The 27,988-nt window shown below is 39.2% G+C and overlaps 1 protein-coding gene across 1 annotated transcript in view; it reads left to right on the forward strand.

Annotated features, from left to right (window-relative positions):
* Positions 1 to 63: 63 nt before the first annotated feature.
* Positions 64 to 27,988, forward strand: part of dpf3 (D4, zinc and double PHD fingers, family 3) — a 30,120-nt gene continuing 2,195 nt past the window's right edge. The window contains exons 1-7 of the mRNA XM_041805786.1: positions 64 to 95; positions 13,588 to 13,748; positions 17,234 to 17,341; positions 20,877 to 21,010; positions 23,865 to 23,960; positions 24,207 to 24,279; positions 24,758 to 24,799. Of these exons, the coding sequence (XP_041661720.1) occupies positions 64 to 95; positions 13,588 to 13,748; positions 17,234 to 17,341; positions 20,877 to 21,010; positions 23,865 to 23,960; positions 24,207 to 24,279; positions 24,758 to 24,799 (646 nt within the window). The remainder of the gene's footprint in view (positions 96 to 13,587; positions 13,749 to 17,233; positions 17,342 to 20,876; positions 21,011 to 23,864; positions 23,961 to 24,206; positions 24,280 to 24,757; positions 24,800 to 27,988) is intronic.

A 27,988-nucleotide genomic window follows, 5' to 3' on the forward strand; every position in this document is an offset into this window, starting at 1 on the left:
TTTTTCATAAGGGTCCCAAACTACACCGAGATTTGGAATATTACGTTACAGTCCAGCAGGAAAATGGCGACTGTCATTCATAATCCTCTAAAATCGTAAGTACTTTGAAGAAAGAAATTGCTTAATTTTTCATAATTGGCTGTAAGTGGTACATGTTTTCAGGATTCCTATAGGCTTGTATGCATGTTTAAGAAAAAAAAAACATAAAACGCACCCTTTTGCCATGTACTTGGTCAGCGTCCGTGTTTTTTCTGCAGGTAGCGCTGCATTCAGCGCTGTACAAAAAGAAAGCATGCACTCATGCACAATATGCAGAGGAAACATCTCCAACCCATGCGTAAATATCTCCACTTAAAAGCTCGTGCACTTGGTTTTACTTGAATGGAAGTTGCCACCGTTTACATTATGGGCTTTACAGATACGTCTGACAGAAGTTTGCGTGCAGGGCTCCTTTGTTAATGCATTAGAGATGTTTTTGCATAGATAATTTCATGTAATTCAGACCACATTAAGAGGGCGAATCGCGCTCGGTGCGCGGCTCGTGCTTTTTGCGGCGACTGCCAAATGCATTTTTACAACACAATGAGGATTATTACATGTTGTATGCTTTCCTTCCTTCCTGCATGGTGCAAGAGGTGACCTGCACTATAACGGTGCCGCTGTCTGACCCTTATTAACGGAGCATGAACCAGGTATTATATACTGAACAGCATGTTATCTCCAAGAATAGAAGCAATTATGAGTATTTCTAAATAGCTGTATTATCGGTAATTTTGATCATTAATGGATGTTATTTATTATAGCATACTTGGTGCATATTTGCATTTTCACCCATCAAAACAAATCAGTCTCAGGTCTGCACTGCATTTTAGTGCATCCGTAACTTTCAACTCGGCCTATAGAACTAAATGCATGCTTGTCCTCCTGCTGGATATCATCAAAATTCCGATATCGTGCACGCCTACTTATTTTATATCACTGTGGCTACAGGGAGATGCTGCAGTGGCTTTACCATAATTGTTGAAAGCGAAAATAAAGCCTGTGATTAATTGCAATTTTAAAAAAAGTAGTGCACTAATTATGGATTGTAGTTAATCGTAATTAATCTTGACAGCCCTACTTAAAACCATTACAGGATCTGCAGAACAAAGTGCCTTTAAGAAAAGTTTGATCTAATTGTTTTTACTAGGCATATCTATCTGTTTGTTTAACTTTGGGCCAATTTGAACAAGTGAGTCCAGCCTTATTTTACAAATATAGTCAGACACTATCTGAAAATCCTTACAAGAATTTGTCACGCAACAAAAATAAGCAAAAACACTGCATTTATATTAAGAGGAAGGTAAATTAGAAAACTCCTAATGCTTGTGACTTCTTTGTTTACAACCAAAATATCCACCCATTGCTGAGGAAAAAGCTGTTTTAAGCTGTTGTGATCAACCCAAACAGATTATACACTAGAGGATGTAGGTATAAAGTAAATGTTTGTGTGTTTAGCGTGTCTGCAGTTGTGCATGTAGAGCAGCAGATTAGGAGCGTCCCAGTATTCTCCTGGGTCCATCTGTTAGGAGAGAGAGAGATATGTCAAGACAAGATGCTGCATCTGCCCTTCATATATGGTATGATTTAATCAGATAGACTGCCCCAAACCAACCCCCACTCTATCCAATATCAGGAAAAAGGAAACAATGCATGAGTGGGTTTTTTGACTCCACTCCACCTACGAAAACAGACACTGGAATCTATGTGAGATATTGAGTCTCTCGCTCAGGATGTGGTGGATAAATCATATGAAGTCAATTAGGAGCTGGTGAGGTAGTGTACCCTAGGACCTGTTCAGCCATGTTTAACCATGCATATTTATCTGATTTATTCATTTCTAAAATAGACTTCTTTCTGATTGAAACCCTGGAGGCCTTTAAGAGCTGACATGAAAAGTATTCAAATGAGTGATATATTATGTATGCAGAGGTGTGTTAATGTGCTTATAATGAGTCCTTTTTACCTTGTTGCTTATCATTAGGTCGATGCACAAAGAGCCCAGGTGGAAATTGGTCTGGCTGTGTTTGCATAAGGAAGCAGAGGCTGATATTTGGGGCAGTATGATGTAGAAGGTGATAGCGGGGGTCAGTGCATATGTGTGTTTGTTGCATGGGAAGGCGGTTGTGTGTAGCCGCCTGCCCTTCCCCCTCAATCTGTGTGAGAAGCAGCGTGAGTGAGTGATGGAGGTTTTTGGGGGTCTGAGGGGTGTGTGGGGGTTGTCTGTCTGGCTGCATTTACTGCATACATTTATACTACACACTCATGTGCAGGGGGCAAACTCTGGCCTTTTTCGATGTGAGCCTCAGGAATGGGAATGTCCGGGAATGGTTTCCAGGCATGTGGAATTAAACGGCCAGGAACAATTTTATAAAAAGAAATCTCCACGCAGTGATCAATGCTTTCTTTCTCCAATCTGTACACATCTTTCTCTTTTTCTGTGTATGTGTGAGATTCATAAGAGGACAGAGGGATGTTAGGATATGAATGCATGTTATTCCTCACATTTAAAGTCCTATTTTTTTCCTTTGAGACACATTTCCTCAGATTTCCTCCAGCGATCCCATGCTGAGTTGATGGGAGTTATCGTTCTGCCTACGTCTCCTGCTTTCTTTCCTTCATCTCACCATCCTCCTCCTCCTCCTCCTTCAGAGCAAAAACAACAGCAGCATCTGAATCAGGGTTTCCCCCCTACCTCTCCCATTTGTCCCCCCTCCTCCTCCTCCTTTTGCACTATGCACCTTTTCCTTTCATTCCCCTTTGTGTGTCTGTTTGTGCACGCACAAATGTGCATGTGTGACTGCACTCGTGTGAATGTACATCCGCACGTTTGAGAGAAAATGAGTGTGACAGGGTTTGAAAGGGAACACGTGTGCCCCGGGACATATCGGACCCCTCCTCTTCCCTCCCATTCTGCCTACTTGGCTCCTCCCCTCTGCCTTCTTCCTCTCTCTGCTCCATCGTTGGCGTGAAAAGTGGCACAAAAACACACATCAGTTGCTCTGCCTTGCACTTTCTTAAAGACTCATTCATTTTCCTAATCAGGAGTGGACTTCCTCTTTCACCACTGCCTAATGTGGTGTGGACTCCCATCATTCCCTGACACTTGATGATGTTTTTGAATTACTCCCTGTCATCAGCAGAACTGCAGGCTTTATTAGCAAGATATCACCATGTCAGTCTAATGTATTAGGCTGATTTTAAAGAGGCTTTTATTTTGAAGTAGTTGCGCTTGTCCTTTCCCTCTGGCTCAGTGAGCTGAATGAGGTCATGCAGACAACATATAAACAGTTGTGTGTACTGAGGAACACTGTGCTTTTACAGTAGAGATTCAAGATACTGAAAGTTTTCTGATGTCCCATATGTCATTAATTTCAAACGCTATTCTGCCAATTCCAGTGTGCACAGACACATCTTTTCTTTGCTAAGAACCCCAATCTCTCTTGCATTATATTACCTGTTTACTCTGGAAACAGACTGAAACAAGAGAAAACGCATTTGATTCCACCATAAATTACAAATGTATTTTATTACATAGACATTAAGAAAGAGAAAGCAAACACATTCCTTGGATTGCATGTACATTATGTGCAAAATGTTTTTCTTTTATTTAAAAGACAGTAAAACAAGCTTCATCTCCTTTTTTGCAAACAGCACTGTAACAACCTGGAAACAGACAATGAGCTCTGCAAGGCACTAAATAGAAATGTGTCCCTTTTTTTACAGAACTTACCATTTCAAATAGGGATGCACTGTATTGGATTTTTACCAATGTTAGGGATGAACAATGCTATCAGTATGATATAGGTCTTGGCTGGTATCAGCTTAAAAAGTAAATTATCAGTGTCTGCACACATATGTGTACGTTTCTGCCAATATTTACATCTAATATTTTGCCAAAAAGTCTGCCTACATCAGCAGTAATTATTAGGGATGTTCCTATAAGTCTATTTCCTCGTTCAGCTAAACACTCATTTAAATTGCATGTAACAGACTACTGTAAAGAGAAGAAAATACTTAGAAAACAGTCTAATTCTTCACAGGGTCACTGTACAGAGTATACTAGGCTCACATCACACCTGTTAACATTAGCCGCTAGCTCCACCAGCATTTGTTCTTCTTTGATTAATATCGTGCTTTGATATGTGGCCTTTTCACTTCGGTTAAGTAGTTAAACGTGAGTTCAACCATCAACGGACTACATGCCACTTTATTTTACTTATTACTCAAGTAATACACTGTTCCTCCTACACATTAGCTGCTAAGCTTCTCATATTTACGTCCATTAAAGTGCCAGGGTAAAGCCCAGACAGGAAGGCAGCAGCCATAACCAAAGCTACAGACGATTCTAGTGGCAGGAGGTTCATCACAGTTTAAAAGAATATAACAGACCAGGATTTCAAGCCCATGTTATAAAAGATTAAAGGTAATTAGTCGAACCAACTAGTAAATCTCATGCTGACTAATTTGATAAACAAATAAAACCATTTAACTGCGTACATCCCTTGTAAATTTTGGCTGTATAAGTTAATAGATTAGTGGAGTTTTAGACTGGACCAACAGACCTACATCAGCTGAAGTCTGAACACTTTAAAAGTGTGTTAGGACTAAAAGTTGCACTGGACTTTTTTGTTGTCCGTCATTTTGACAGAAAGGGTCGTAAAAATTTTGCCGTACCATTTTACAATCCGTCATTAGAATTTTCTCTTTAATATCTGTAATATGATATAATTCAATGTGACTTAATTAGTAGTGTTTAATTTATGAAGCACCCTTTCCCAACTTGTATTAAACAACCATCTTTGAGGTTCTCCATTTTAATGGCATTAAGAGACTTGATGAACACAGCAGCACAGCGTTTACTCCTCGTCATTTTTACGCAGTAACGGTGGACCACAATCCGTCTTCAAGCAAGCAACTATGAACTGCGCCATTTAAGGTATCACGTACAGTGAGAGATTTGAGGATATTTTTAATGCTAAGATGTTGTCGTTTGACGACCGTAGCTGATAACAAGTTGTTAAAAGGCTGCACTGTGGGCCTGAGCACATTTTTGTCTGCTCCACAGGAGTCGTAATCCAAAAAACGTCACACACTTGGATCTTAAACACTAAGTCAAGTGCGTTTTTATTTGCCTTGACTGCAAAAATTCATAAAATGTGGCAAATAGTTTCGTAGGCTACTGCGAGCCTGTGTCTCTTTCACTTCTTTAAAATCCCGCTGGATCCATCCTGACAGAGCTTCATACAGCACACGCTCATGTGTCATAGTGCTTAGACAAGTTGGAGAGATGAAGAACAACTTTTAATTTTGTCTCTGTTATGATGTGTGAATAGGCTACAGATGTATGCCTTTATCTGTTATATTTCCATGGTTGATGTCCACATAATACACGGGCAAACTACAGAGTTTAAAGTGAGGTTTCGTGCGAGAGAGGGGGAGAGATGGAGAGAGATGGGGGAGAGAATAAAGCAACAGGCACTGATCTTAATCATCATTCACCCATCTCTCTGTTATATTTCCATGGTTGATATCCACATTATAAATGAGCAAACTTTGGTGTTTAAAGTGAGGTTTCAGTGCAAGAGAGAGGAAGAGGGGAGGGGAGGGCGGTGGTGAGCAAGCGGGGTGGAAGCAGCAGGAACTGTTTTGAATCATTAATCACCCATTTAAATGACTTGGACATGAAATTTTGCATAAAATTGAACCTGTTCCAAAAACAATAATTTCAGTCAGTGTGCAGACATGATTAGAACAACATGAGGACCCATTGTGCAAAGGCCCTAACACTCTGCATGCCGACCTGTATCCCTCTGTGACGTACTGAGACACCTGCAGTAGCCTCTCAGTGTGCTGTCAGCACAGACACTGATACGCTTTCACTAATCTGCGGTGTCGAGGTCAGTGAGAGAGCCCTCTGGTTACAAGATTTTTTAATCATGATAGTCCATGTGTGCAAAATGGAAAAGGTCTATGCATCTGTCTCTGTGTGTGCGCTAAAATGCAGGCTCATCCTCATCATTCCAGTCTGTCAAAATGACAAACAGCCTTCCAAATTCTCTGTCATCCTTTAGAAAAATCTGTCAATGACGGAAAATATTCGGTTAACACTACCTCTGGTTAGGACTGAATTTCATATGTTTACCTTAAAACTTTAAATCCTGTCTTTTAAGGGCTGAAGTTTTAGGTCTGAACTTCATTTAGCTAAATATCAGTATTAGCTAAAACAAATTCATAAATGTCAGCATATCGGATATCGGCAATATCACAGCCAATATGCCAATATTCTGCATCCCTATGCTATTTACAAAATTTTAGCTGATTTCGATTTTGATACAAATTTTTAGTGCAGACCTAAAACTTTAGTCCTTATAAAACACAATTTAAAATTGGAAGATGAACAAATTAACCAAATACCTGTCCAACCCATTTCAGGGTAGATGATGCCAGAAGAAGCACTGTTTGGTTTAGCTGTCCTCTCATATCATTCCTGACCATAATGTTGTCTTGAGGTATTTCAGAGTTCGGGGCAGGGGTTGCTACTTTAAAAAGTGTGCAATACAAGTCTGCCTGAATAACACTAAACTATAGCCTCGTCTCAGCATACTTGGAGGTCCCGCTCCAGAGCAGGACCATTCTGGGTGTGTCAAAGCTCAGTGTGTCATGGCGCGGCCAAACTGGTGATGGAAAAGTAAATCAGCATGGCTTGGTCTGATTTGGCGTGGCTAGAAGTCACACTGGAAAACCACCACTGGTGTCTAGCATCATCTGTCCAGATGAAGAGAAACAAGAGTCAAGGAGTCTTGTTCTGAGCTAAGAGGCTAGCTGAGCCCCTGTAATATATAACAAATACTCATTTTGTCGCAAACATGCTTTTAAACAGAACAGTGATATACTATCAACCAAATAAACCTTGTGGGGTAAGCAACAGAGCGATGATGTGCTGTTCATGTATGAGTCTGTTCTACTAAACAGCTCTGTAATGTGAGCCCCAGTAGCTAGCTCCTGTTTGTAGTGCCAGTTTCCTTTCCTCCGTCCAACGTCCTTATTTAATCCACATTTAAAAAGCCAAACTGTTATCAAATGAAGAGTCGTTTAGAAGCCAAACAACCAGCTCTACTGAGCTGAGCCAAATGATGTGGATCTCTTAAAAGAGAATGATTTCTCATCACAACAAATGGCACCTGGGCATGAGCAAACTTTTATGGTTGTTTTTTGTATTTCAACATGACAGTTTGTCCACAGCATACGCTGCACATTGTCATGTCAACACTGACATCTCCACACTCTGAAATCCATTTAAATTGGTTTTTTCTTCTCAGTGACATAATTTTGCTGTGTTTGGAACAGCATAGGAGAGGCACAGCACACTCCTCTGCATCAAAGTTCATCCTACTTTAAAGAGTGTATTTACAGTGTAAAAATTAGGGATGGGACCGATCTGATCCAATATTGGTATCGGGTCTGATATGGACTTAATTAAAAGATCTGATATCTGACTGACGCCAATGATCCAAATCCATCCTACAGTTTGCGGTAAACCATGAACGCACCGCAGTCCAACACGAGACATTCTGTGTGTAACTGAGCTAGTATTAGTTATGATGTTGTTAGTGGTATAATTACCTAGTCAATTAAACGTAAATCTATATTTAGAATTGTCAAAACTAGTTTCAAGATGAGAGAACACAAAGAAGAGTGGGTGTGACGTTAGCCTGATAATACTCTCTACAGTGTGGCTAGCATTGAAAGCTAGCGCAGCCCGCCTTTATTCCTCTTTGAAGATTAATATCCTGCTGTGATATTTGGCCTCTTGTCACTTCGGGTGAGTAGTCATACGTGAGCTTAACCCTCAACAGCCCACATAGCATTTTTTATTTCCATTTACTACTTTGGAAAACTGTCGTACCGGGGTCTTCCTACTACACGCTAACAGCTTAGCAGCCACTGCCTGGACGTTTACATCCAGGGAAAGGGTCAGAGAGGAAGGCTGCAGCCATTAACTGAAGCTACAGTGGTCTCTAGTGGTGGGAGGTTCATTAAAGCGCATTATAGACAGGGATTTCAAGCCCGTTTTTTTGGATAATGATATTTATTTTTTAGTAGTAGTTCAAATAAATTTGTTTGGAATACGTTTAAATTCAATTCAATTTTTTTTTGTTTTTGATAAGAGGAGCTGGGTGGTTTACTACAGCCTCGTGTAACCTCACACATTATATCGGTATCGGCACATATTTATCGGAATCGGATCGGAACTGAATAAAAGTGGATCGGTGCATCCCTAGTAAAAATGGTCAGAACGGCTGCATCTTACATTGTGTGAGTTGTAATTTGGCTACCACCAGTAGCAATCTCATAGTTTTCTGACTATTTCTCACTCATAATGATAGCAATAAAATCTAACTACAACTATAGTTCTTCAAATCAGAAACAGGAAGGAAGCAGTAAATGAGATGAAAAACACAAATCCGGAAAGAAAACTGACATTGATGTACTCTCTTCCTGATTACTGATCTTTGTAGCAAGGTGAAAAGAAGATGCTGCAAGCGATACAGAACTGACATAAATTTGTGGCAGGTTAGAGCGAGATTGATGGGTTGGAACGAGAGCAGACATCAAATCAGAAAGTCTGACTTATAGAGCATCCTCTAGCCTTTGGCTAAAGAATAAGTGCACTTTGTAATATTTTAGATGATAATCGCTGTCTCTGTAAGGCTCCACCTGGAAACATCCACCTTATCATGAGCTTCTCATTACTTCTTTACTTTGATAAGACTAACTGTCACACACAAAGCTCATTCGAGCATTGGCAGCACAATAATGCACACACACACATAACAGATGCAGATTCCATCAGTATCCAGGAAGCTGTTGACCAGGAGGAATGTTTTTCCCGACATGCAAAACTGGACTTACATAAGCACCATCACAAGGATCAACCAGACAGACGACTAATGGGTACAAAAAAGGAGCACAGTACAATCTCTGATGGATGAGACGGGGGAATCAGGACACGCAACCAACAGACAGATGGTCTTACAGGCATACAAACACGCATGCACTCGCGCTCTCTTAACTTTCGCTGAACCGAACACACCTCTCAAACAAATGCACAGCAGACACATTTGATTATGTAAGAGGTGATGAAACTGCAGACACTTTGTTGCTGAAGAAGTGGAAAAAACACAGGCGATATGTGATGACACAGGGAGGAAGAGAGGGAGGAAAAGTGGGGAAGACAGATACAGAGAAATGCCTCTAGGTCCACCCACCCACTCACGCACACACACGCTTCAGTTCAGGCAGCAAATTGTGAAAGCAGAGACAAACGTTCACTTCTGAGAATCTGAGTTATGTGACAGGAAGTCTTTTTTGGAGATCTGGATTTTTTTTACCCGAGCTGTGACTGCTGGTTTGTCGCACCAAACACCAGCTGTGTTTCTCGTCTGTAAGGGTTTCCTGAAAAAAATAACCTCAGACAGCATCTGCCACATGTGTTTAAGTCCAGACAGTGTACTGTAAATACACTGTGGACACAGAGATGCTACTTGGCGCTCGTCTACTGTGCTACTGCTTCAGGTAGACCAGCCTTTACCAAATCTCAGTATGCTTTGGCTAATTTGAAGTCTAAAAATCTATAGAGGCCCACGAAAAACCCCCATGCAACCATTACATGAGTCTCAAATGTTAACCTTTTATTTTTCAAATTTTTTCTTTCATGAACAGTGAATTTTAATGCAAAAGTTTTAGTTTCAAATACTTTATCATTACTTGGGATGTGTTTTTTTGGTCACAAAGTACATTTAATAAGCCACTGACAGTTACTGTGTTTCAATTGAGCATCTGCAAAGTCACTTCTAGTTCTTTTTTCTCATATTTATCCCTATTGTATATTGTGGCCTAGCAAATTCTTCCCAAGTGGCATTAATGACTCAGAAGACACTGATAGACTCTCAAAACCAGGAAGTGAGTGGCACAGTAGAATGTTCAATGGTGTGAACAGTGAATCCAACACCAGCCAAACCATGACACCGGTTGTGTGCATCAGACAAAATAAATGATGAAAAGGTAACATGTGTTAAAACTTCTTGCAGTTTTGTTACTTCTGAGTCTTAAAATAATGACAGTTAAGTATTTTATGTTTATTAAAAATTAGATTTTTAAATTTAAAAAATCTCTTTTTTTTTTCAGTTGTTGTAAAAGACCCCTCACAGCCCACCTGCAGTACTGCCCACCCCACACTGTGCGAAGTCCTGAGGTAGAGCCTCACCAAAGGCGTAAAAGGACTTGTTACCAAACCTGTTTTTGATTCTGATCTTGCTACTATTTTTGACATCGATGATGCTATTTTTATTCTCCCCTTTTTCAGTGGAAACCCATTCAAAAATAGCATTTGAAAATCACATTGAAACAATAGTTTAAAACTATAAGTTTTTGTTTTTTTGCTACTAAGATAGGTTATAGCAGTTACCATTTTCTTAGCAATAAGCTATAGAGTCAGGAGACAGTTAGCCTAGCGTAGCATAAAGACTGAGGGAAAACAGGGAGTCAAAACACACAAGAGTAAAATCAGAACTGTGCTAGCAGGTAGTAGCAACTTCCTTGTTTCTTCATAAATAGCATTTCCGATAAAGACATATGTGTTTACCTTAAAGTGTAGCTTGACATCATGAGAAATGTGTCTTTAGCTTTTTTTGCTTGTGGGGGGAGGAGGAGCTAATTTGACGCTGTAGCTAGTTAACAAGTTGCCTATTAGCATCATGACTAAGCAGATAGAAGCGGTTAACATGGCATTGCCAAATCAAAATTTACCACTACATCTTTATCTTACTAGCTAACAAATGTTATTCTTTTTAATGAATACTTCGCAGCACTTTGAAATATCACGGTGGATTAGCTGCTGAGTGTTTAGTTAACAGGCAGTGGTGAATTCCTGGATTATTTAATTAAGAAGGTGGATTTTTACATGCAATGGTTTGATATTATAGGTCATTTATTTGATCTAATGTTTGTTATATTAGGAGATAGATAACAAATTTCAGTGAATTTTTAGCCTACACACATGAACAGCAAGAGCCGGGAGGCTGTTAGCCTAGCTTAGTTTTGTGTAGTTTAGCTTTGTCTAGCCTGGGGTAGAAATTGTAAAAGCAGAGGGAAACAGACAATATAATGTGAAATAGACTATTTGTATAGTGTGTTAGTTTACTTTCCTGCTGTTTAGAAGAGGAGACCGATACCAGTATGTCTTAGTAAATTTGTAATAACACCAGTTATGAGGCTGTGGGGCCAATGTGGATGGTTAGCCTGTAAGTGTAACGACTGTAAGCAAAGCAAACATACATTCCCACACCAACACATTACTCTCACTAGCCCAAACATAGTTTTTTAATCAACACAAAAAAACACAACAGCCAAAAGAAACATTTCATCCTCTTTTAATCAATGAAAAAGTTGAATGATTAAATTACATCAATAGTTATTTTATATATAGGGTGCTATTATATTAAAAGGGATAAGCTGCATCTCCATCATCCTCATCTTGCTCTCTATCCCTGCTTTCTTCTCCATCTTCCACATCTTTTTCCTCCCTATCTTCTTAAACCCAGCTCTCTTTCTTTTATAAGAAATGTGAGTTTTATCTGTTTAGCTAAATTTTGTTATCTTTTCTCCAGCTAGGGATACTTTCCGTAACTGAAATGCAACAATGTTTATGCTGCAGCCTAGGATATCCTTGTGATGTTGTTCCTCTTTTTTATCCATTTTGAGACCTCCTACTTTAACATTCCAGATGTGAACAGAAACAAATCTCCCCTTCAGCTCTGATCTTCATCCAGAAGCAGTTATCTTTTTATTCTCACAGTATTTTCATTTCCTCAGACACCCCCCACCCCCACCCCCACCGCCACCCCAATATTCTCCTTGTGGGTGCTCTCTGAACTCTCCCACTCTCATTCATCTAATACAGGCACACAGTACCAGGTAAAGTCACGGCTGCTTCTCAATCCAACCTCTTGCCTTTTTCCACTCACCCTCTTCCTCCTCTATCCACCCTCCTCTCCACCCACCTTCAAACACTGCACATCTTTGTGTGATTCAGTGTGACCAGAGAGCTGGTCTTTGTCCAGCTTTGGCATTCTTAACATGTCTGTGAGGAGAATCCACATAGCGCTCAAGTCTGCTCAGACACACTGACAGTGATGGCTGAGCAGATAGGCATGTGTGAAATCGTGCTTATTGAAAAAAAAACAAAGAGCAGGAAAAAGTTGTTGCATTTTTCCTATATTAAAAGGCATTTCACCAACATAAAATTGTCCTATATGGCTGACTCATTTTAAAAGTAGTCCGGATTTAAAGGCAGTCTACTCTCTCTAAAGCTTAGTAATGTGTGCTCCTGCAGGCAAACATCAGATCACATAAGAACTATCTTTTCCTCCTCTTCCTGTCTGGATTTTATCCGTAATCAAATAAAGAATAACAGACTCAAATTCAATTTTTGTTAAAAGTAAGTCCATCTCTTTGTTCTGCTGTCTCTAATGACATTACCTGCAAAAATCTTGCCTTTCATGCAGACTGTGTGCATAATTAATGGCTCACATCTTGATTTATACTCTCTTGTCTGTCGATGGTGTGCGTGCATCTGGGTGTAGCCAGTCTGTTGTGCAGCCTTCGATCCAGCACTCTAACTTGTCTATAAATCAGACAGGATGAAAAATTTCTTCTGTTCTCAAGGTTTATCATTGTCTCCTGTGTGTGCCTCTAAAAACCCTTACTGTTTCCAGCCTGCATAGATGATCCTTTAAAGCTCAACTGTCTTCATGCTGCATCTTCAACCCTTAAATCCAGATTTGAAAACTAAACTGTGCAAAACTGCAAAGAGCAGTCAGTTGGGTTTTATTACCCCAACATTAACCAGGACCAAACAGGCCTTTTTGCAGAGCGTACCAAATCATTAGCTCCACACATGTTGTGTCACAAACCATCTAAAAAATTCTGAACTGACAAGACTTTAATAGGAGGAATAACTATGTGCACATAAGCAGAAATTGAAGCAGCATGCTGCAAATAGCCTGGATCTATGGCAGAAAAGGGGCTATTATGTTACTTGTGGCTTACTTTACTTCTGAATAGAGATCTTTTTCAGTTTAACTGAGAGGGTGGATGAATGGTGCAGCTCTTTTAGAAGTAAATGTCAAAGAGTTTGATTATGAAAATTATTAATGACCTCTGTTATTGTTTCTTCTCATCTGCATATCTATGAGGGGTGGGACAAAATATCAATACGGCAATGTTTACATTTATTAAATCAATTGTGCCTGTTTCGATACGTCACTAAAAAGAAATGCTGCTCCATACAGATTTCCCCTCCCAGTTTGGCTCTCAGTGTCACTACTTTATGACCCCACATGCAAAAGGTCCATAAAAAAAAGGTCTATAGTATTGTACCGTAGTATGCTGTATATCTTCTCCTATCGTATTATGTAATGTTGTGTTGTGAGTTATGCTGTAATCGCAGCCCTAATACCTACCAAGTTCACTTTCTGTGCCCAGGCTCGGTGACCAGTTCTATAAGGAGGCGATCGAACACTGCCGCAGCTACAATGCCCGTCTGTGTGCAGAACGCAGCGTTCGCCTGCCGTTCCTGGACTCACAAACTGGAGTGGCACAGAACAACTGCTATATCTGGATGGAGAAACGACACAGACAACCAGGTTGGAAACAAAGTCCAATACAAAGAACAACTTCTTGTCCCTAATATGATTTTTAAACGTGTACATTTTACTTTAGATATGTTTGGTTCCCGGGAAATGTGTGACAGATATTGGGAATTAGCTTATCACTTTCTTAGCACTGCCATGTTTTGCTAAATTTGTAAGAACAGCCAGCATTGCTTTGTAGCCCTGGACTCTGGACCTGTCGAAAAAGGAATGTTTTAAGATTTATATGTTTGACTTTTACCCGTAAATGGAAAATAGTATTGGACTTTAACATTTTCAAACTCTGGATGTACGAGTGGTTATGTGTCACACTTTTTCTGCAATTTAGCATGAAGAATGGAAATGAGTAGAACTTCAAGCCTGGCACTTTCCAGTAATTCACTTTCAAAATCTGCCATCTTCGGTTATGCAATAAACTGTAAAATTGTGGTGGTTATGTGGTAGACTATTTCAGGTGATTTCCTGTAGTGTTGAAGATACTGATCACCAGAAACAAGCATTTGGTTGGTGATTGGTATAATCTTAACCACACTCCATTCCTTTTACCTTAAAGGAAAATGAAGAGATTAAATTTCAGCAGATCAACCACATGTAAGATGATATCTAAGGTGACAAGGCAGCTACAACACATTATGTTTTATAGCTGTATAAATAGCCCTGTGATGTCTGATGAACAAGACTAGTTTTATATGTGTGAGTCAAAAAATTGTCAAGCCCGTCAATATTTATTACACATTAAATAAATTAGCCTTCGTAAATGTATGTAATTTCTATTTAGTTAAATGCTGACTTTATTTCCATGAACGTTGCATGACATAAACTTATCCGATGCTTTAACAGTTTATACAGCATAATAAATTGAAAGCTGTACTGTGTGAATTTGTCACATTTAAAATAAAATAAAGGGTTAGCTGGTGTTAAAATAAAATAAAATTAAGTAAGAAATCCTGGGTATTTTGATCTCATTTTAAAATAGGCTACAGCCCAAAGTTTTACAAATAGGTTCAACAACCTAGAGTGATCTTTTCACAGGTTACCTGTGGTGAAAAATAAGTAAATGAATCACAAAAATACGGGGACAACTGATCTAAAACTTCATATGAAGAATGTCTACATTAATGCAATGTCATATCCATCACTGCTGAGCTAGGCTGATCTGTGACCTCAAGCTCTGCTTTGTGTACTTGAAATCGAGTCCAGATAAACGTCAGTAAACTTGATTTGTGGCCACATATTAATGTCAGCAGTCCAGGAAACAGTATGGATCTTTGTCAAGTCCAAATATCCCCAATTTAAACAGATATGTTTTTCTTGCATTTTCCCCCACTCCTTATGGAGCAAACAGTCGTGCCTTGCAACCCAGCTAAGCAGTCTTGTTGCGTGCTAAAAGTTATGTCAGTACAAACCATCTTGTGTGTGCGTAGCTTCAACCTTCAGGGATGGCTAGGTAAGCTTGGCACCCCTATGGAAGGGTGCCAAAAAGTGGGAGAGTACAGGTCAATTATTTGGGACCTTGTCCGACTATTGATATTGGAAATGCAAATAAATGCATACCATGCCGCTCCAAAGTGAACTGGACTGCTGAGTGGAAAAGACCTATGTGACATCACCCATTGGTTCCTGAAACCATCTTTTTTAGCCCATTGATTCAATTAGCCATTTTAGAAAAGTCGTCTCAAATTAACTCTTGGTCAAAGAGCTGGAGCTCCCTTGGGCCCTACGTCTCCTGACCTATGCACAACAGTGCATCTGTCAGTTAGAGGAGCCACGATGATTACGATAAATAACTCCAGTCTTGCATTGAATTCCATTTCTGGAGTTCAAAATAAAAAAAATGATCCCTGTAAAGTGTGTGCTGATCAAAAGGAGAGCTGAACAGACCAAATAATTATTAAAAAAAAAAAAAAAAAACTAGGCTAGGTTTGCTATAAAAGTTAACTTTTTGAATGAATGTGAATGGGACTTCATTGCTTTTGGAGCCAGCCTCCAGTGGACACTCCAGAAACTGCAGTTTTTTGCACTTCCACAGTTGGCTTCATTTTTCAACACTAAAGGCTGATGTGTGGCTCTGATCTCTTAATATTCATGGAAACTCTTATCTACCTTACATGCTATGCATCTAATCTGGTCAAAAGCTTCAGTATAAAATGAAAATGTTGCCGTTTTATAGGAGGTTGTGTTCTGGATTTTTTTTTTTTTTTTTGGCTAACTGGCAGGGTCAGCCCTACATGTGGGTCTGTATGTGACTGCCTGCCTGCCCGACTGAGCAGGAGTGATACTTTCAGAGCCATACAGAGGGGTGTCAGCAGAGGAGAAGCAACATCTAATAGCGGTTCATGGGGCACAGTGGACCTGCGCTGACGCCATGCTCTGTGGATACCCGGGCATTTCAACAGGCATCCCAGATAATTGCAGTCAGCCATATACCAGGTTTTAACCTAGTCTTGTTCGGCCAAGGGCAAAGACTTCCTGCAGTGTTGTTGTCATTTTTAGATAACACATGAGATTTAATGTTTTAGTTCCAGATAGCATGGCAGTGCTGGTAGACAAATTTTGGATCCTTTGGGCTGTGCCAGACAACCTGATTTCAATGCTTTCTATGTGCTAAGCTAAGCTATGTTGCAGGTGGCTGTCTCCTTACTAGAACTTCTCATCTTAACCTCTGCAGTAGAGGAATGAAACAGGAATGCAAAAAAATGGCTGAATAAAAAGAAGAATCAGTATATCTCCTCCTATGATGGAAAAAAGTCGTCCCACTTGTCCCTGAGACAAGCAGTCCAAAAGCGTTATGCACATCTGGGTCGCCTGTACAGCCAAAGGGAAGAATCTGCTCTTTACCCAGAAACGGACACAAATAGCCCGCGCTCCATCTTGTATGCAAAGCCCTTCAGGCCCCACCCTATACTTTGTGGCAGACCTAACTCACATTATATGCATTTATTCTGGGTTTATCCCCCCTCCCCTCCCTTCTCCTGTTTTTTTCCTCTGCTTATGCTTACAGGAAAAAAATAATTTCTTTCCCGCCATCTTGATCTCCAACTGAGCTATTGGAAGAGGATGAAAAAACACAAGAGCAGAGAGTGACAGATTAAATTCAAGTACAAGACAGCTCTTTTTAATGAAATAGTGACAGCAGTTTCATCAGATTTACACTCATAAAACCAGTCCAACACTAAATAACACATCCCTGCTGGAAATGTGTGATAAAATGGCCAAAATATGTGTACAGTTTTAACATTTTTGTGACAAAGACCATTAGTCTGAGACCTGGAACTGGGACATATTAAGTATCCTGAAAACAAGACCAGTCCACTGTGTGCATTTCTGTATGTGAGCATGTGTTGTGTGTGTGGGGTCAAGGTCTCAATGCAAGTTTTGTTCAGATTGTAAGCCTGCCAGTGGTTGTTAAAATTCTTCCTGTGTGCCTCTCCCTCTCTGCATGTGTGGACGTCCATGTATACGAATTTGTGTGTCTCCAGGCCAAGCAGCAGGACAGATGTACACATACCCTGCTCGATGCTGGAGGAAGAAGAAGCGACTCCACCCTCCCCTGGATCCACAGCTCCGCCTGTGCGAGCTTCGACTAGGTAACGCAAACAAAACACACACATACGCTCAGATACACAAGAGCAGAGACATGCAGCACATTGGCATGCATGCAGAGTGGATACCATGCATACTGCAGTGTTGACCCTCAGTAAAAAACACTTTTGATGTTGCTCCTACTCATTTTTTATTTCTTTATTTAAATATGTATGTATGATGTGTCCCGTGCATCCCTGCATGGAGCTCAGTGGCCTTAATGCTCCCTATCTGACCATCTGGCTCTGGTTAGCCTGTCTCTCTCGCCAGGTCTCCAGGTTCATTCTCTCCCCTGAATCAATGCCTCCTCTCACTGTTCTCTGGCAGCACGCACACACATGCAAAATGCACAAACACCCCCACACATGACTCTCTGTTGCAGCACAGAAGCACCCTTACTGGGCCTCTATAATCATTTGTCCATGAGGCATTAGAATGTAAGTGAGTCTTATGAGGTGGAAGTGTGTGCTTTTTCCTATGTGTGCATGCACAGCCATGTATGCATGTGTGTATTTGTGTGTGTTTTAGGGGATTTTAGCAAAAGGAATGCCCCAGGAACCTGATAAGGGGGAGAAATAAAAGCAGGCCTTTGTTTCGGCTTTGCCACACTATTGTTTCCCCCGCGCTGTCTTCCAGACGCAATTTAATACTCCAGAGATTTCTACCAGGAAGGTTTTAGATTCAAGCAGAGGACAGGGTCATTTTAAAGACAAAAAAAGGAGAGGAAACTCCCCAGAGCGCCACAAAACTAACCAACCTTAGCACTCATATTGAAAGAAAACTAACAGGAGCAGTGGAGGTTTTATAGCTGAGGGTAAAAGAGAAGGAGTTTGTTTTTCAGGGATTCAATTCTCCGCAGTTTGGCCCAGATATCTATCATAACACGACAGAGGAATGTGAGTGCTCCCCTTTCAGTGCTGTTGGAAATGCTTTATGTTTATTTAATACTTCCTGAGCAGGGAGAGGTTTGTCTCAATGTGTGAAGATACTACAAGGCTCTGTCACAGGGTTACTTTGACATGGTTTGAAACCAGAACTGAATGCGTTGTTTTATGGATTCTGTCAAGGTTCAAAGTTTTAGTGGCTTTGCTTTAACAGCCATTTTCTACCCTTTAGTAAACTAAACCCAGCCTTTTTACATGTGCACAAACCTAGTGCAAATTTCCAGGTTAAGCCATATGTTTGAGTACAAACAGTCAAATTTTTCAGTCTTGAATTTTCCTGCCACTCTCTGAAGACAGCAGGTGATATTCAGGAAAAATCACAGCAGTGCAACTTGTTTAATGTTTGTGCACATAATTTAGCAGCTTCTTGTTCTTTTCCAATCTTTTTCCTTATACTAGGACTTTAACTACATATAGCATCAATATGAAGGAAAAAAATGTTGTTTCTGACCTTTTATCTACCAATATTTGCAGGTTCTTTTTCACAACATTTATTGCCTCTGGAGACCCCTCCCACCTCCAGTTTAACAGGGAAAATGTCACACTGCAAGGGATGTATGTGAATAAGCAACACTGGAAGATGTTAAAGGTAGTCTGTTTGAAATAGCTTTGACATGTTTTGCCTCTGGTTTTGTGGCTCTTCTGCTTAATTTCATTTCTCAGCACAAAGTGAAAGTGGATTTGCATTAGCAGCTGTTTTGCCTCCCTCAGTACAAAGTCCCCTTTCAAGAATTTTAGTCAAAAAATTATACAGAGTGAGTTAAAGACTAAAAAAGCGTTAACTATGTCATTTATGTTCATTTACTTTAGAGTTTTTTTTATTTGTACATGAACTTAGAATGCCTCTTATGCTATTTCCCACATGCATTGATGTTTTTTTTTTAATATTCAGGAAGCACAAGATGCTGCTGAAATCCCCATCACTAGGTTTGTGAGCATTGATGCTGCTCCACTTCTAGGTATAAACCTGGTATGAAAACTGTGAAGCATACAGAGAACTTCCCATTTGAAGGGTATTCATATAAGAGTAAATCCATCTCCAAGCACATTGTTTAGGTGGGTTAGTCTATTTTTTAAAAGTCCAGTTTCAGTCACACCAACTCTGTAATTCCACTTTTTCAGACTGCATGTAACACACAGAGTGTAATGTTTACAACATATCTAAGATGTTGGACTAATGATAGAGTGCAACACTCTATGATGACAGTTTTCTACCTTTATGTAAATGCAATATATTAACTGCTCGTATTCACCATAAAGACAAACAAGAACATACAGTGCCCATAAAAAACATTCAGCCCCTTGGATGCTTTACCCATTGAATTTTCCTGATTTTCCCACATTGACACCCTTACTCCTGGCAGAAATTTCTCAAGACGGTTGGCAGGAGAAAGTCTGAATAAATAAGAGTAAAATATTTGGTTATTTGTGATTATACATGCACCAAACCCCCAAATTTCTTGACTTTTCAAGAGTGCTGTCTTTTATATGAGAGGGCCTTTAAAATGCTGCCATGTTAACGGTCAGAAAGTAACTTATATCTGGATTTTCTGTCCCAAGTGTCAGTCAAGCTTTACACTCCTGTATTATACCTAAAACATCATCTTTGATGAGATAAAGCTATGTCCTACATGCCCTCTTATTGCAAATGTTGCACCTCCACTTAGCTCCATGAGTAAACTTGCTCTTCCCCTTAGACTCAGCAGTGGAGGAGATGTATCTGTGTTTTACAGTGATGTATCTGTGTTTTACAGTGTCTGGGTGTTTGTGCAGGGTTGCAGCTGAAGGTTGATTTTGTTAATGTTTGCTTGTGGAGCAAAATTTCACCCCCACCATATTTCCACCATGTTCGTCCTGTAGAGTCCAGAGGGGGATGAGGAGGTCATGAAGTGGAAGGCGGACGGGTGAGGGCAAAGAAAAATGAGGGAGAGAGATTTATTGTTGAAGAAGGGGGAGGGGTACAGCAGAGAACAGAGGTAAAGGAGACATAATATATTGGTTATTGGGGGCAGGGATGGTGCTGTTAGTGGCAGGTTTAGGGATTTGGATGAGGAATACACAGCGAGGAGGCGCAGCGGCAGCTCTGAATTCAATAAAAACACATCACAGCCTCTGTAGTCTTCCTCCCTCGCCGTCTTTCTTATCACATCACTACTTTCATTCTGTCTTTATCCCAATGTTAGAGTTCAAAACAGAGAAGCTGCAGCAAGTTCATCTCCACGGAAATGAAAAAAGCAAGAAGGAGAGAGATAAAGAAGCCAAAAAGACTCTTTATTTTAATCAAACATTCATTATTTTGCCTTCTATTTGCTGATGTTGGATCTTGAACATGTCACGCACCATTACTAAACTCTCCTGGCATCCAAAACAGAGAGATTACTTGCACTGTGCCCACATTAATTCTGATGCATTTTAAACTTCGCTGTTATTCATCCAAAATATAAGGTCAGGAAACTTCCAGAAAACCTGAGTCTCAGCAAAGATGATAACCCTTAACACTGCAGAACATTTTGCTTTAACGTACACAGCTTACACAGACCTGTCACCTTAAATTATCTTTTCCTTCTTTTAATTTCTTCTGCCTCCATCTCTTCAGAAGCAGAGTTGGCCCCCAAACGAGAGGTCCCGGCAGGGGAGGCCACAGCCTTGGAGGCCCTCCTCAGGGGGGACAACCTGCTGGAGAAAAAAAACAACATCTGTAAGGAGGAGGAGACACTGCTGGAAATACAGGTATTTAATTCTGACCCCAATAGAGGCACTTTCATGCATTATTTATAGGGACTGACTGAATGATAAATCAAGGCTGACATAAATTCTGATGATAAACAGGACAATTTATCTGACAGCTGATTTTTATTCTAGTGTTTTTCTTATATCAAATCTCCTTTTTATTATCAATTCATGCATGTGGAAAAGGGACCACCATTAATCCACACTATGAACATTGTTGAAGACAGTCCGGTCTTCTTTTCTCTAGCTTTTGGTGTATTTACATATGCATGAAATTTTCGTGGTGATCTACATATGTGAATACAAACAGCCTTAGATTTTAGCCCCTGACTGTCCTCAAAATTATTCATCCCAACCCTTCAGTAAAACTTCTGTGTGAGGTTGAGGTGAGCCAATGTGTGAACACAACAGGAAATATTCTGGAAAACTCCCTGTGGGTGACTGGGAGGGATTGATGACTTTAATATCCTCTGAATGGTGTGATTATATTTCTCCTTATAAGCTGCTTTATTTTGCTTTATTACTCACTACTGTTTTCTTCTTTGCTCTGTACTGAATACCCTAGATATGTCCAAAACACTTTACATTCATATGCAAAAAACATTATAATAATCTGATACCAATATAGTACCTGTACCACAACATCTGATACCCACCATACTGAATTACAAGACAGAATTTGTTGCTTTATTTCAGTACCTTACCATCCCAATGCAATCCACGCCACTCCAAATTAAAGGTCTGTAACACATATGTGAAGAACACCAATTTGGTTTACATAAATGTTCTATTGGCATATTATTTCTGAATCATTTACCATAACAAGACAGCTTTTATTCAGCAGCCAAATTTTAAAACCCTTTTTCCCTTAAAAAATCCAAACAAAAATATTTATATTCAAATAAAGCTTTATTTCTGTTTTATTTTTATACTCAGCTACCATATTGGTGCATTCCTAGTAAATAAGGCATTACAGCTGCTCTGCTTTGGTAAATAGGGAGGCTGATAGTAAGAACAGCTGGAACAGTAATGATTTAGATAAGAACTTTTACCTGAGAGATGAAAATATTTGAGGTGACATATCATTCTTCTTTTCAAGTTTTTAACACGGTCCCTTTTAGTCTAAATTAAAAGTCTTTGCAATGTTTTAAATTATGAGTAAAGCTTGAAAAGAAGAATGATATGTCATCTCAAACATTTTCATCTCTCAGGTGAAAGTTCTTATCTAAATTATTACTGTTCCAGCTGTTCTTACTATCAGCCTCTCTTTTGTACATGAGTAAAGCTGTATGTTTTGACGCTTTAGGCAGAGATCCAAGTGGGGGGGGTGCACCAGGTGAGGGGCAGGTATAATTGCTAAAGATGTTTTTACAGTTAATTTTCACAACAGCACCACAATGTAGCTTTGCCATTATTACATCCGGGGACTAGACCTGGGTGATATAGCCTAAAACTAATATCACAGTATTTTGAGCAATATCACTATTCACAATATATATTGCATTATTTTGAAATCTCTTCTAAATTACTATTCAAATGTTTGATTCAGCCTTTCGATGTATATAATGAAACTAGCACGATGGTTAAAGTAATCCTTTTTATTAGATTTTTTTAAAATCTGTGTGCAGAATGGGTGAAATTAATATCAAGGTAAATTAAGCACACTTTTTAATTTTAAAAAGGACTTCACTCAAAAGCTTTAACAAGTAAGTATAAATAATGCCATGACAGGCCTTCTGCTCAAAAAATCGTGAAATATTCTCACAGTCTTTAATTGTGCACAAAAAGTTACGAAATATTTTCTCTGTTGTTTACTATTGTTGATTAGGGAGAAATATTATGAGGCAGACCTTCATATAAACTCACCGATCACTCTCCTGTGTGATCATCAAGAAAAAAAAACACAAATTTTTTGACCCCCAGTTGTCGATTTTAGGAACTGTAAAGCTGAGTTCAGGCCAACAGGTTCTGCTGGAGCACAGATCCAGTTGTGGAGCAGAGGGTCATATTTGTTTGTTGCTTGGCCTCTTTTTCTCTTACTGACATGTACAACTCTGACAGAGTTTTCCACAAAAAATCTAAAAACTCCCTCCCAGGAAATGAGGGATTTCTAAATCTGTGTTTTTCAGCAGCACTTACAGGGGCCATGTCTCTGACAATGTGTTGTGTTACTGCTGCCGTAATCTTGGAGTAATTTTGATACTTCTGATACAAAAGCGCTGATACACAGAGGAGAGTTTCCAGGATGGGGGGGGGTGTGCTGTCTGCTGTAAGAGAGGCATTAGGAGGCAGTGGGAGAAGCACAACTCCTACACCCCTACTTGGGACATTCAAACTGATACTATGATGGTATGATATTACATGTCCCTGTCTGTCAATTTAGAGTGCGTTTCAGCTTTCCAGGACAGCCAGAGTCCACAGCACAGTGGGAGCTCCACATGTAAACACAGTTAGACATGTATTACGCACACAAATACACCCCACTGGCTCAGATGAACCTGTTATTGTCTCTGTTAATACCTCTTAGATGAACAGAGGGTGGATCACTTTGTTCATCTGTCATGCCTCTGTAACATTCATGGTTGAGGAAAACATCCTGGAGGTGTACGTGTTATGGCTTTGAATGGCACTGTGGAATGGGCTAATGTAAAAATGAGCTCAGATCCTTAACAGACTGATTTCATGATTTCAGACGCAGATGGACCAAGAACAAAAGACTGGCTCGACTTATGTCACATTTTGTTAGCCTGCAGATACAGAAACCTGAACACGTTACCCCTTTAAATCTGTTTTTTCACTCCCCACCAGCATTTTAAACCCTCTCTCTTTCTGTTGATGTGTTTGTGCTCTTCAGAGAGTTCTGGAGGCAGAGGAAAATGGGGACGGTTTCAATGACGATGAAGACTTTGAACTGGACACTCCAAAGAGAAAGAACAGAAACAGAGGCAAAGTAAGAGGAAACTGTTCCTACTGACTGTGTAGAAAGAAGAGTGACTCTGTTTAAACATTGTGAAATTCATTAAATTGAAAAGGGCCACACAGTCATACAGCATCTTTATGAAATTAACACAATAAAATAACACTTATTTCCATTAAAATATTATATGTCAAAGAAAGAGATCATTTATAAGTTTTATTTTGCTGCTTTTGTGCTGAGGGATTCAGACATTTAGGGTTCTGCTGATGTGCCTTTCAGAACAGAGGATCGAGTCGCAGAAGAGCAGAACCTGTTAGCATGGACGATCAGGACAAACCTTACGTCTGTGACAGTAAGGACAAACAAAACGTCATTCTTTTTAAATCATGTGATCCTTGCCATTAGTTTTTGTCTTACGTGTTAGTCTCCTTAAATATAGACTCACACTATTTACTAAAGCCAGGAGTTAAAGAGTTTTCTTTAAGTTTGTGTATTTCCTTTATGAAGTATTTTTAGGAAAGCTGCTCCAAATATGAAGTTATTTATGTGTTAGTAAACAGAGAAAATCCCACAGATGAGTCATTTTCTCCCATCCTTCAGTTGTTAGCCCCCTCTCCTCCTTGTTCTGAGAGCAGCTCTCTGCAGCATGAAGAAAGACTTTGCTGTTAATCCAGACCTGACTAGCATGCCACTCGTGTACTTGGGCAGAATCCCTCAGGAATGGGGCTGTTTATGAGAAAACCTCGCTCAAACAAATGAATCTCATCCTCATTTTTTGTCTTGTTCTGTCTTTCCTTTTATTATTTGCTTCTGTGTCTTCTCTGTTCCAGATAGATACAAACAAAAGCATAACTCAAAAAAGGCTGAAGAAGGTATCTGAAACTGTCGCCATCTTGTCTTTTGTAGCCTCTTTATGATCGGCCTTTTTGCTCATGGGCATCTGGTGTGGGAATGGCTGACTGATTGCTAAACTTCTCAGAGAAATCTGATGCTTTTAAATGCTTTCTGCTGCTCCTGAGTTCAGTGCAAGCATTGCATGACACTAACGCTATGCCATGTGCCTCCATGCTTGCTCATTGCAAGGCATGCATCAATTAATGCTCGAATAGCAGCTGTTGTCGCACTGGGTGATGCATGTTTCTTAAGGCCTCACTAGCAGTGATGTGATCCACAGATGTAGCCATTGTAGAAGTGTTTACAGCGTCTTGAAATTTTCATATGGATCCATTTTTGACCATGTGGTTGGATTGGCAGCGAGTTTAGAAGGACATGGAGGAGTTTTGTGGTAAAATATGTTAATCTGGTTACAGTAAAAATGCTGCAGAATTGGTTGAAACAAGAAAATCAGCAGAAACATACAGAAAAGAGACTTCTATGATGGCTACAGCTCTAGTGTGCTAGTTCAATACCCCAAAAGCTTCGACAATATTAGACCATAGAGCCTAGTCTCCCTATGATTAGTGTCAGAAATGCTTCTAAACCAAGCCTGTCTTTTTATTTTTAAGTTTTGACTTCATAGCTTTACAGGACAGTAACAACAGCATAAAAAGGCAACAATTAAGCTTTTTTTTGTTTCTGAATACATCTGTAGACCCTTGACAAGGCTTTAATTTCATTGTATGCTTGTGGAATATTTACCAACAAGAGATTTTGCCTCCATTTAAGAACCAACAACACTGATTATCTGTCATGCTAATTTGTTCTGCCATAATTTACCTATAATATAACTTTTAAACTACAACACATTTTCCTGAACTAAAATATGCAGCAGATAATGTTATTGCCACACTTTCATTGAGTTTAAAGTCTGTGTAAAGCAAAAACAAAAATTTTTCTTTAAACAAAGCATACTGCATGTTTGGAAAAAGACTGAAAACTGTGTATGACTAAATTTGCCTATTGCTATTGGACTATCAGCACGCTGACCAGCATTAATGGGTAGGCTTTGATGTGTAAATTTTGTTACAGTTAACACTGAAGAAGAAAAATACTAAGGTGACAAGTTGATATGATGAGCTAACGTACAGAAGCTGAAGTTGGCCATATCGTTAACAGCGATTATGGTAACGTGTGTTTTGCAAGGTGATGGTTTTCACGATTCAGATTCAGACAACTTTATTTAAAGGGCAATTCAACCTGATGTCAGAGACTTAATGTATGAGGTTATACAGTGCTGTGAAAAAGTATTCTCCCACTTCCTGGTTTCCTGTTTTTTTTTGTTTTTTTTTTGTTTGTTTTTTTTTTGCATATTTGTCACACTTACATGTTTCAAATCATCAAACAAATTTTAATATCACATCATTTAAATGATGATTTCATTAATTAAGTGGAAAAAGCCATCCAAGCTTCCTTAACCAATATGAAAAGGTTCAGGAAGTGGTGGTGGGGGGTCTACTGTAGTTATGAATGTGGGGGAGACTTCTGCTACAGTAACAATAATAGCAAAAACATGTTTCTCCAAATAGCTGACTAAAGTAACTCAACACCAACAGTGGTTGTTTTGAACTGAATAAATCATCAATTTAATACGGCTTTATTTCTTTCTCAAATCAGGTATACAGCTAAGGGTTATTTTAAGATTAAAGTGTTATTCTCTGAAACTCCTGGTACCTGTTGCTCTGTTGGTGGTACTAATAACCAGGAAAAGTTAAATATGTGTCTCTAACAGCAAGGGTGTTTTAAACAAGCTGTTCATTGTCTAAATGCATTATTGATCTGATTCTTTTAATATTGATTTATCTATTCTTAAATTAAAGATTTACCAAACTGAAGGATGACCAAGTGAATCATGGAGGTTAATACAGTTAACATATTTAAAAAGGGACTACATTTTAAAACTGAACAGAATACAAAATACTTATTTCAGCTCTTTTTCTCTAAATTGAACAAACACGAAGTTTTGATATAACAGTACTCAATCACTGTAAGTGTGTTTTGTCATTTTATTTAAAATATTTGACAATAATCCCTTATTCTGCATAGTTTTCCCAGAATGCCTTTGGGCATTAGACACTTTTGTACTGTAAGTGAAGTTACCTGCTGAGTTAGAGGAGTCCCACCTGTGGACCAACTTCAGCACAGCAAGGATGAAATACTGAACTCTGTGGAGGGGCATATTTGAGGTATAAAAGGTTGTGGGCCAGTTATATTAAAATTATGATCTTGTGGGACGAGTATAACAGCACCATGGGTCGGATTTGATCTTTGGGCCTTGAGTTTGACATCTCTGGGTCAGTCTGTAACACTTCTTTGACAGTCCATCGACAGAGTCCCGTCACACACTGACACACTGAAGCCCACAGATCACAGCAAACTAACAAGCACAACATTTTCCACCTAAACAAAACAACTCAGACCACAACCAGTAGAATGAAAAGATGTCAAAAACTACAGTTCCTCTAAACATATTACTTTACTGAATACAAGGCACCCTAAGTACTTCATATTTCAAGCCAGTGACACAGGATGTATTTACTGTAAAAGTGTCAAAAAAAATTTAGGGGAAAAAAATCAGTTGTGCTATTTTCCATCTTTAATTACTCAGTCTCAGTAACTTCCACAGGGAAATACTGCTGAAATCTGTAAAGAGTTATCTTGACATTGATGCCAAGCTTATTCACGTAGACTTTGTAGTTGCAGAGAAATACTCAGTTGTATTTGGGTATGTCATTTTTTAAGCTTGAGCACTGAAAAAGGTCCTCGGGATGAAAGGGTTAACTTTTCATGATTTTGGAACTAAATTAAGCAAATTAATGACACATGCTTTCTCTTGCATAAAAACTTTAAATTCATATAGTTAATGCTTTACATGGACTTTAATCCTTGTATCAACACTGTCTCTCACTAATTGCTGCAGTCTGTACTGAACTTGAACTTTGAATACTACTTTCATTTTTCTTTTATGAAACTTTAAGTGTAAGGCAGAGTTTTGAGTTTATAGCTTAGAGGAGGATGTACAGGACTTTTCTAATACAAAAGAACTGTAAATCACAATTTACAAAGATTTATGGTGAGTTTAAGCTTCTGAAGTTTGAAAAAAGAAATGTGTTTGTTAGTTTAGT

The sequence above is a fragment of the Cheilinus undulatus genome, linkage group 14 (assembly GCF_018320785.1).
Source record: "Cheilinus undulatus linkage group 14, ASM1832078v1, whole genome shotgun sequence".
In the NCBI taxonomy this organism is placed as follows: Eukaryota; Metazoa; Chordata; class Actinopteri; order Labriformes; family Labridae; genus Cheilinus; species Cheilinus undulatus.